Source organism: Populus euphratica, unplaced genomic scaffold (assembly GCF_000495115.2).
Source record: "Populus euphratica unplaced genomic scaffold, PopEup_1.0 scaffold275.1, whole genome shotgun sequence".
NCBI lineage: Eukaryota > Viridiplantae > Streptophyta > Magnoliopsida > Malpighiales > Salicaceae > Populus > Populus euphratica.
This window is the reverse complement of record NW_011500157.1, coordinates 177,305-188,673: the sequence shown is the minus strand read 5'-3', so window position 1 is coordinate 188,673 and position 11,369 is coordinate 177,305. Positions and strand designations below refer to the sequence as shown.

The following is an 11,369-nucleotide window of genomic DNA, read 5'->3' as shown; positions in this document are numbered from 1 at the left end:
TTAGGAAAAAAAGAATGAGTGTGGAATCTAAAAAAAATACAATTCTAAAAATTATCCCAGCCTAGAAAAAATAACAATTAAAAGATCAAATACTAAATTTGACAGAACAAAAAACTAATTCGGTGAATTTTTTTTTATAGATAGAACCAAAAGCAAAGGGACTAAATGGAAAAGAAATAGAAGTTTAGGGTTTGGCTTGGAAAATTGGGTGGGAGGGCTTAAAAGCTGAAAAAGATGAAAGAAAGAAAAAAAAAGAAATTAGTCGCTAGTTAAAAACTAAGGATTTACCAATGCACGCATCAATGGATAAAATATCAAGATGATGCTAATGATGTCCTAGAACAACTTTTTTTTTCCATTCTAATCAGTCACACGAGTTGAAAAATCCTAGCATTGGCCAAATTGTTTTTTTTTTTAAAAAAACTTAAATAACCTCACCCCTAGTCATTGATTACAAAAAAAAAACATGAATATAATGACCAGAAACACCCTTTAATTCTAGAGTTAAGTCATTTTGCATGAAGGGTGCAAGTCATTTTAATATGCAACATAAATGGATATTATGTTGCAGAATGACCCTCCATCTATTTGTCTTTTTTTCCCTTCCAACTGCAAGTAAATATATATATTTTTTGCACCAAGTATGTAAAAATGCAAAAGTAACCCTAATGATAAGAAAAAAAACAAAATTTAGAATACCAAAATTATCATGTGCAAAAATAATTATACCATTAAAACTTTGGCAAGGTTTAAAAAACATTATTGCTTTCCTCAGTGACTTGTGTATACACGTGCAGTGTTTTTTCAACGTCTTTTAGTGTTTTTTTTTTTTTTTTTAATTTGCAGATACGAATTCTCGAACCGAATGCAGACTTCGCCAGGAACCCAAAAAATAACATCAGCCACGACATCCATGACACCGACCCCATCGGGCCCACACACCTTTCGGCCCCCATAAGCCTTCTTTTCTCTCTCCGCCTCTCTCCGCTTTTCCTCTCCCACTTCTACTCCTGCGCCACTCCTCTCCGCCACATCAGTCCCCACGAGTCCCTGCTCTCCCTTTTTACTATATATATATATATTTTTTTTTTCTTTTTCTAAAATATCTATAAATACACATATAAATTCTTGTATCTACCAGCTCTACGCATTATTAATTTTCCATAAATTGAATAAAATCGGATGGACCCCGCCTCCCGTTACCGTTTCCTCGGCATCCCCTCCTCCTCCTCCTTGGCCGACGGAAACGGTGACAGTAACGGTAACGGAGATGAGCTCAACGAGGATGATATTCTCTGGACCAACGATTACACCGATCAAAGCCTAAGCAATTCCTCGTCCTCCTCTCCAACAACCACCTCCGCCAACAACCTCCAAAGTAAATCTAACCACCTCACAGCTTTCCCTAAGAACTCGGGCATTCTCGCGGCGTTACCAGAAACCAACAACAACACGGTTCTCTACCGCAAGCCTTCGCTTGCATCATCATCATCATCTTCTTCTTCGTCATCCTCTAGAGCAATCCCATTAATTCCAAGATCGCCTCACGTGGCGGAATACGCGTCGCAGTCGGTACCGATAAGGAAATTGAACCAGTCGGCCCCGATGAATGTGCCGGTGTTGTCGATTGCAATGGCGAAGCAGAGGAATAGCAGGTTTAAGGAGGATGATGATGGTGAGTTTGATGGAGACGAAGAGATGTTGCCGCCTCATGAGATTGTGGCACGAGGGTCGAGGCGGTCGCCGAAGACAACATTTTCGGTTCTCGAAGGGGTTGGGAGGACGTTGAAAGGAAGGGATCTGAGACAGGTTAGGAATGCTGTTTGGCGTCAAACTGGGTTTCTTGATTGATTTTGGTTATTCATTCTACTGCTATTGTTTTTGGTGATGTAGTTTTGATTTATTTTGGTGGGAATTGCAGTTGTTACAATTTGTGGTAAAAGATTTTGGAAGATGTTAATTAGAATTGAATGAAGTTTTTTCCCCAAGCATTAGCCTATCCTTATTGTGTCATCTTCATTTTAGTTATCTTTATTTACGCTTTGCCATGCTTGTTGCAAAACTGGGATTTTATTTGTTTTGTGCAAAGCAGCTTCTTGTTGAATGATGTGTTTTTTTTCCCTAGATTGGTATGTTGTGGAATGTAGGGTCTGAGCATGGCTTCGGAGATTAGAACAAACATGCTGAAATTTGTAATTTTTAATTTAGGAAATGCAAATAGGTGAAATCAACTCAAATAAACTGTGTTGCTCTCAAGCTCGTCGTGAGAAATGATTTGAAATACATATGAGATTGACCATTGCTGCTAGCTGTTGAAACACTTACGTTCCAGCGGGAATTATCATTTATCACACACTGCAACACAGTTTTGAGGATGAAGCAATTGCTTTGCAATGGTTAAGCATAGGAATAGTAACTTTTGAGGGCGGTGATGATTTTGAATTTGATGGAGATGAAGAGATGTTGCTGCCTAGAGAAATTGAAGCAGTTGTCTTTTGGTGCTTGAAGGGGTAGAGAGGGCTTAAGAGAATAGTTTACATTTTCCTATTCTGTTTATTAGGCTTTGTAGTTTTTCTATCTTGTATTATTAAAGTTTTCTAGTTTTACAACAGTGGATACCGCAGCAATAGTTTTTTGACAAATGAGACTTGAATAATAAAAATGAAGTATTTTATGATTTTTTTCTATTATTATAGCAGTCTTGGTTTTTTTGACTTGTAATAAATTCTAACGTCATTTGCTTTCATCCCTCGTTGTTTTGACTTGTAACAAGTTACATCATCCTTTGCTTTCACAGGCTTTAGTTGGTATCATTGTCCAATGATTCCTAGGTTTTTTTGGCTATGTGCTGCTAAATCACCATGTTTTGAGTTCATAGAGAAAGACATGTCCATGGAAGAGGAGGATGGTTTCTGATTAGGAAAGGTAATGGTAAAGGAGGATGGTTTCTGATTAAGAAAGGTTTTGCTCGAAGAACAGAACTATGTTAGGGAGCTTTTCTTTTTTATTAGAAAGTAAATATTTTTCTTGGTTATTTTAAGTTTTTATTTAGTTTAGAAATTTTATTTTTTTATATATTTAAAGGATATAATTTTTCTATTTAGTATTATTAGGTTTTTCTGGTTATTATTAGAGTTTTGTAGTTTCAATATATTAAAGGATGTAATTTCCTTCTACAAGTGAATGAAAACCAACTATTTTAGAAGTTTCCTCATGGTTATTTATGATATTCTTGACTTTTTAGGGTTTTAACTTGTAATAAATCTTGTTAGTCTTGAGGATTTTAACTTGAAGCAAAACTCAGAGAACTTCCATTTTTGTTTAGTGAGAGGAGCTGGGAGTTTGGAGATTGAAGTGGAAGTTTAATGTTAGGTCTCCATCTCTTTTAAAGGTTTGCGGTGCTTTTAGCAGAACTGTACTGTGGTATCAAGCTTGGCACTTTCTTTAATTGATACGATTGAATTTATTATTATAGTTATTTTTTTCGAGAAAAGGTTTGAGTGATTGATTTTTTTTTAATTGTGTTTTGTTACAATGGAAAGTGATCTTGTTTCCGAATAAGTTTTCATTTTGGAAGGTAACATCACCATCTTGACTCACTGGCACTGCTATTGCTAGTATCATTATGATGAATAACTATTTTATTTTGTGAAAATCTACTATCATTTAACTCTTTTTTTTTTTATTAAATTGAGTGTTGGGTTAGTTTATATGTATCTTAATTAATTTTATAGGTTTTAAAATTAATAATCATATAAGTTTTCTTGAATTTATAACAATAAAAAGAATAAATCTTTTAATTTTAAGTTTTTATCACTAGATTATCTACTAGATGGGTTGATATCATTTCAATTTTAATAAAAAACATGATGGATAAGTCGAAGTTGACAACATTATCTTAGTCTTTCTTGATAGATAAGGTGGTTCAACTCACTTTCTTGATAGATATGGTTCAACTCACAAGCAAATTATAATTACAAACTAAGCAAATTATAATTACAAACTAAAACAAATTAAGTTGATTCAAAGTTGATTTAAGTGGTTTAATAACTTTGCTATTTTGAGATTCATTATTGACATAATTAGATAATTATAATTAAATGTTTGCAGTGAAAAAATTATAAAATTATTAAAGAGAAAATGCATTTCCTTAATCTAAATTCTATTTTTTTAAAAGAAAAATCATCCTCAAATTGTAGTTATTCATTATAACTTGAAAAATTGTATTTTACATACTGAAGTTTATATATGTGCTCACATCTAATATCCTTTAAAAAAAAATCAATAAAAAATATTTGATTATTTATTTATAATCTACAAAAAGTCCTTACATTAAATATTATAAATTTTACATTGAATAAGAAAAACCTTAGCAATCTTCCTTCCCTGAACATCAAAGCTGGTTGTCACCTCCCCCACAAAAGCAAGAAAATGCACGCAAGGACTGAGAGTATGGATCAAAAAACGAGAATTGCACTTGTATCATAATCCTGCAATAGATCTTATGAATGAATTTATTCGATTATTCCATGTGCAAATTGTTGCTCTCTACTTGGCTAGCTATTCAAGCAAAGTGAATAATAAATACTGTAGCACTCCTTAATAGAGGTAATCTCTCTACTGAAACTGGGAATGCTCAGATTTGGAAAAGAAAAAAACTGGAGATTAATACGATTGCAGCTGAACAAACACGGTGTCTTCTTTTAATTTTTTTTTATATTTTTAAATTATTTTAATATATTGATATCAAAAATTATTTTTTTAAAATAAAAAAATTTAAACAACACTTATTATCATAATATCAAATAAACCAACAACAGACATACCAGGTTGATTTTAAAGAAACCTGTCTGTCTTCAAGCAATTATTGGGCAATAGCTCATAATTATGGGTATCCAAACCACAAAGGGGAATCACATGCAATTATGAACGATGCAATTATGCAAGCATCTTTTGCTCCGATGAGAGAGTTGTTATGCTCCATGGGAAGAATGATAGAGGATAGAAACCCAACTAGAGATAAAGAAGCCAGTAGTAGGTGGTGGTGATGATGATGAGGCTGTAAAGTTCTTAAAACTCTATGAAGGAATACAACGTAGTTTATCAGTCAAAAAAGACTGCAAGAAATTTCTTCTCTTTTTTAATTGAGTTCAGAGCCTCACCGAAAAGCTGTGTAAGAAGTGTTGAACGAAGCTCGTGTGAGCTTAGATAACAGTTATGAACCTATACAACAATTGGTTGGAAGAATACAAAGTACCAATTACTTGTATTTTACAAAGGATGAATTGGACCCTACGAGTAGCGTACATCAAATGTCGACACATGTTATATCAACAAGGTGGTATCTGCTCTCAGTGTATTTCCAAGGTTTGTGCTGGATAGAATGACTGCGGAAGCGTCTCAGACGATATCTAGCAAGATTATGGCTCGAGCATAAGCCATGAAATTTACCTAAAGAAAATCAATTTTGCTCAAACAGCTCTGATCTTTCAATTGAAGAAAACACTCAAGGAAATCAGATAACCCGTTTTGCTCCAGCTCTTGATACAGTGAATTGGCTTGATGAGAAAGTCCCACTTGTCTTGAAACCAAAGTGATTTTCTCACAGTAAATTTTGTACATAATATTGGGAAAAGGATTTTCTTTGTAATGAACTCCGTTTATGCTTTTAATATCGATATGAGAATTATGCATTTTGTCTTCTTTTGTTGCCTCAAATTGCTTCTTTTACTTTCACATCACCTGCCTTGCAGGAATATCAAAAACCTTCGCCTCATAGAAATGCAAAATAAAGTACTCCGAATTATTTGGCCTCATGCTAACGACTACGGATAACACAGCAACGTTGGCATCTCATTACAAATTAAACCTCTTGGATGAGGAGGGAACGGCTCCACGATATGTAGAATCAGAAAAGGCATTGGCAGCAAAGCTTCAAACATCAGGGGATTGAGGAGGCAAATGCTCTTCTACAGACACAGATATGATTCTAGACAATTCCTTGCATTTAAAAAAACCGACCACTACAATACATTTCCAGAAAAAAAATCAGCGAACAATATCAGACTTCAGTATGCATATCATGATTGTATCAGAGAATTGCTTGCTTCAGTACGATGAAAACATTTATGAATGGAGACAATGAAGGAGACATCATTGATCATACAGTGACATGTTAAAAATTCAGACCAAAAAATTCTAATTGCAAATCTCAAAGTCATTATAAACAGAAACTGTAAGTTCATTAAGGATTGGAGTTTCAGACATCCAAGGAAGGATAAAGCAGCACAAGCTCTCAAGCCCGGCAAAGGCGAAAGCTCTTAGTCGGCCACTGCGAATGTTTTGAGAAACAAGCCTTTGGATTTATCATCATCAACAGAAACCAAAAGAAGAGCAATAATTTATCAGGTTACCTTTATTGAAAAAGGTATTGTCAAAACAAATCACAGATTAACACGACTGCCTTAAACACTAAGTGTAGAAAAATGCAACAAGTAAAGTTTCAGACATCCAAGGAAGGATAAAAGCAGCACAAGCTCTCAAGCTCGGCGAAAGCGAAAGCTCTTAGGCGGCCACTGCGAATGTTTTGAGAAACAAGCCTTTGGATTTATCATCATCAACAAGAAACTTGGACATAATCAATTACATTAGAGAAAAAACATCAAAATACTGGGGTCAAATCCATGTTGATAACAGATAGCAGCAGAATGACAAACATCAACTTGCTCACACACAGTAAGACGATGTAACAGAGTTGAAGTAACATAGAATGTGAAAGCGAGATCTCAGACATCCAAGGAAGGATAAAAGCAGCATAAGCTCTCAAGCCTGGCGAAGGCGAAAGCACTTAGACGGCCACTGCGAATGTTTTGAGAAACAAGCCTTTGGATTTATCATCATCGACCACAAATTAAAACAGCCAAAATAATAACTTGCAACACTAAGATTAAAAAACAGGTAATATAGAAAACACGCAAGTCAGACAATTAAAAATGCCTCAAAAGGTTGAGTTCAATATGGATTAATTTCCATTCACACATCTAATTGAATCATCATACTTGCCAATTTCATGAAAATTTTAGCCAAATAAACTGTAACCCACATAAAAAAATAGCAATTGAGCAAAAGCTAGACAAGGGTTTTATTGTTTCCCATCTAATTATGAGCCATTCATTCATATGGGCATCAGTGGAACCGCAGCTCCCATTGATTGGAACAAGCATAGATTAGAATATAATTTTATACTATCACGTACCTAGCAGTTCAAAAAACAGGATAAGCAAACAGATCCAAAGACAAAGAAAATGCCTCCGGAAGATAATTCAGGAGGGAAGACAGAAAAACTCCATAGGAAAACCCTATGGAGAAACTCCTAAAACAAAGTTTAATATTGCGCAGCTATGACTCAAAACGCTTCCATTTTATAAGGAAGGAGATCTTAAGGGCGGCGCTTAATAGTAGAAGGAAACCCTAGAAAGAGAGATATTTCGAAAAGATGGAGAAGTAAAAACCCTAACTAAACTGGAGAAACCCTAAAGCTGCCCGCTATGGAGGCATAGAGGCGATATACGTGGGCTATTTGTAACCGCTCCTTTGTCAAAGTTTCTTGTGGGCTTTATGGGCCCTTAGAAGCCCAACGAGAGGCTAACGATTATTGCTGTTATTATTTTCAAGATATGCGCGATTAATAAGGAATTACCATATTTATTTATTACTAACTATTTTTTTTTTGGATGGGTGATTATAAGATGTACCAAAAGAAAGTCCAACAATAAATGGAGCATGAAAACACAAAAAAAGTTATGAGGATATTCTATATAATTGAATTTGATTTGGTAAAGGAATAATTACAAAAGCTTTCCCATAGTTTAATTTGAATTTTATTTTTTATATATTTTTATAAATTACACTTTTTATTATTTATTTTAAATTTTTAATTACAATTGACATCCTCAATATTTTATTTTTTATTTTATTTATTATGTAAAGTGTATTTTATAAAAATAGAAAAGAAAAATAAAATTCTTTTGTAATTATCCTTTAAACAGATTGTATTTTACTATTTTATTTAAATATGAATGATCCAGACAGTATTTAATATTAATTTAAATTAAAGAAAATAATTTTTTTAAAATATAAAAACAAATAAAATCTTTGTTGTTAGGGGAAGAACATTTTTGGTGGTGGGCTATGCGCAAATGGTGGTTTCGTGGTCAATCTCCTTATGGACTCCACTTCAGCACATCATTTTCATTTTAGTGGTTGCGTGCCTGTATACTTATCATAAGCCCACTAGCCACCAGGCTCACCATACAAAGCAATGTTACCAAAACAAAGAAGAAGAAGAATATTTAGTGTTAAGAATTAAATTTTAAATAGAATTTAATCTTTTAAAACACTACAAAAGTAAATAAGAAGTTAACTCATTTTATTTAAAATTCGAAAGATAAAAAATTTAATATTAAATCTAACTCTTTTAAAGTATACATCTAGCCTTTTTTTTTCTTCCAACAACCATAGAAGAAAAAAGATGAAGGTAATAAGGGTTAGGGGTGAATAAAAAAAAATTAAAAAATCAATTTAACTAAAAAAAAAAAACAAAAAAAAACTGAACTATCAAAACAATTGATTAAACTGATTATAATATTTAAAAAAACTTTTAGTTTGGTTTGGTTTTGGTTTTTTAATACTTAAATTATGTAAATTGTGTTGGTGATGATTTATGTTTGGAGTATGATTTTCGGTGATGTAAATTTTTAGTTTTGTGATAGTGAGGAGTGATTGATTATTGTGAGAGAGTGCAATGTGTTTTTGTGGTTCTGTAGGAGGCCATTTGCTTTAGAAAAGACTGGTATGGACTCAACATTGTTGTGGGGGCTTCTGGTGTTGAAAATAAGTTTGATTTTGTGGCTTTTGAATGTCAAAAAACAATATATGTTTTTTTGGTTTTTGACATAGGTAACAAAACTGAATCAAAACCGATTGGTTGGAATTGAGTTTGGTTTAGTTTCTGTTTTTTTTTTAAATTTTGATATGGTTGTTTTTATATGTAAAAGCCAAACCAAACTAAAAATGATTACCCCTAATAAGGGTAATATATGAAACAAAATTAATTGAAATTTATCTCTTTTAAACATGTGAATTCAACTTATTTATCAATTGAATTCAAACCAAATACTATAACTGAATTTAATTACAGTAGAAAATTGATTCCAAACAAACTATAAATTTCATAATTCTAAGTTATAAATAAAGAAATTAGGGTTTTCTAATCTTGAAGTTTAATCATTAACTCTAGAGAAACTTATGGAAAAAAAATTTAGAATTTTCATTAATTATCTCCTACAGATAGCCTAAAGGTTGTTTAAACATTAAAAAAAATATGATTATTAGTAAAATTATAAATAAATTGAAAGTTATAATCTAAATAAGGAATAAAAAAGAACAAGAAAAATAAAGAAAATCCTGAAGTAGTGTATGGATCTAATTAGGCTTGAAAACAAAATTAGTTGCTTAGATAGTTTCTTGTATGATTAGGCTTTTAGAATGATTTAAAAGATTTTTAACCCAATTTAATGATCAAATTAAAACTTAAGCCTATTTTTATCAAGCTACATGTCAAACGCGTGCAGCTTCACAGTGATTATCCTTTTGAGTCGAGGTCTCTCTGGTGATGGAGGAAAGAATAAGAAATTTTTGTTTTTTATTAGTAAAAAAAGGATGGAGTTGTCATCCAGTATTTTGAACACTAAAAACCTTAACTGGTCTTAGAGTCTGGATAAGAGAACTAGTTGTGTATAGAAGGGATGTACACCCATAGCTAGCACACATTACCTAAAATAAACTATATTGTTTGTTTGTCTGGTATAAATTAAGTTGTTATCATGTTTTCTAGTTATTGGTCTATAGAAGTTTAAGAAAAAGAAAAGTTCTTCTTGGTAACGAGGTCATTATCTTATCAAGTTAAAACTTAGTCATTTTAGAGTTAAATATATTTTTGTATTTTTTCTTTTAATATTAGGAATACATTTATGTATAAGTTCATAATTCTTGATATTGAAATAAACAAAATAATTTTTTTTGGTATTTTTAAAATGTAGACCAAGTTCTAATGACTTTAATAAATTGGTTATTAAATAAAAAAGCATATAAAAATAAAAGACTATTTTTTATGATTTTTTAATATGCTAAGATATGAAAATGTAATTTATTTTTTAGAGACTTAATCATATACAATTTAAAATAAAAATTGTATTTTTAAAAGAAATGTTTCTTGTTATTATTTTTGTGGAAAGGAGCTAGTTTGTTTAGTGCCAAAAAAATGCATCATATATAGATCATAATTTCAAATATTAAATACATGAGGGTAAAAAAAAAGTGGAGAATTCAAATTAATTGGAAAATCATCTTCCAAAAATTAAAAAATTACTAAAAACTAGATGAAAATCATGTTTGGCAATACACTAATAAAATCTTTTTTATCAAGTCTATTTTAATCACTATATCAATTAAAAACAAATTATTGTTTATTAACTTAAAACCAAATAACACCAAACATTCACACATATTTTATTAATTTCACCTACTTCATTCAAATTTCATGTTAATTTAAATAAATTTAATCATAAATCATAAATCATGCACCCAAATAATATTCAAAAAAACAATCTGAACACAATAAATAATTTCAGAATTCGACACAAATGACTACATCATCTCAAAATAAAAAATATACATCAAACCAAATTAATAATGTCAAAACAATACAAATATTATATAAAATAATAAGCATATGGTTCTAAAATTTTATAATTTTATAGCAATTTATTCAGCAATGATTTGAGGTTATCAATCCATTGAAATGTTCAATGTATACTAAAATATACACTAAAAATCCGTTGGAACAATGGATCCGCGTGTATATACTTATTATTTGAAGAGTCCACCAAGCTGCTTTCATGGTGTTAATTTTGTCCCGCGTATGCAAGTATTGCTCGAGAGACTTCAATTTTGGTTTGCTCGGCAGAATTATATATTTGAGGAGGATTGGCCCTCGTTAGATTAAAGAATAGAATCATCTAACGCATGATCATTGACTAAGACCGATGTTGACCTTCCAATACGCTGTCAAGGTTTTGTGGTTACTTATATTGATTTATTTTTTATTGACCAGAATATTAATAATAGGAAAACCCTCAAACACCATGGCTAGTGTCACGGGGTTAAATTTTTCGCAATGAAATTCAACCCAATACGGCAGTCTAGTCCCAACTAAACTCAGCCTTGCCTCCCTTTTTCGCTCGTGTTTCCTACGACTATGTGTTTCGCTCACCCAACGAAGTTCCCACAATTGCCAAGTCGTATAAAAG

At 31.9% G+C, this 11,369-nt stretch overlaps 1 protein-coding gene and 2 long non-coding RNA genes across 3 annotated transcripts; 2 read left to right on the top strand and 1 right to left on the bottom strand.

Annotated features, from left to right (window-relative positions):
* The first annotated feature begins 1,060 nt into the window (after positions 1–1,060).
* On the top strand, positions 1,061–1,999 carry LOC105111128 (protein DSE2-like). The gene has a single exon (XM_011006398.1). It carries the CDS (start codon positions 1,183–1,185, stop codon positions 1,849–1,851), a length of 669 nt encoding a protein of 222 aa, XP_011004700.1. The 5' UTR covers positions 1,061–1,182; the 3' UTR covers positions 1,852–1,999.
* Positions 2,000–5,663: 3,664 nt separating this feature from the next.
* LOC105111126 (uncharacterized) lies at positions 5,664–6,004 on the bottom strand. The gene is made up of 2 exons (XR_839570.1): positions 5,920–6,004; positions 5,664–5,746 (listed from the first exon to the last, which is right to left on the bottom strand). It is a non-coding gene; the product is annotated as an uncharacterized LOC105111126 (long non-coding RNA).
* LOC105111127 (uncharacterized) lies at positions 5,667–6,112 on the top strand. Its single transcript, XR_839571.1, has 2 exons — positions 5,667–5,744; positions 5,918–6,112. It is a non-coding gene; the product is annotated as an uncharacterized LOC105111127 (long non-coding RNA).
* The last annotated feature ends 5,257 nt before the right edge of the window (positions 6,113–11,369 follow it).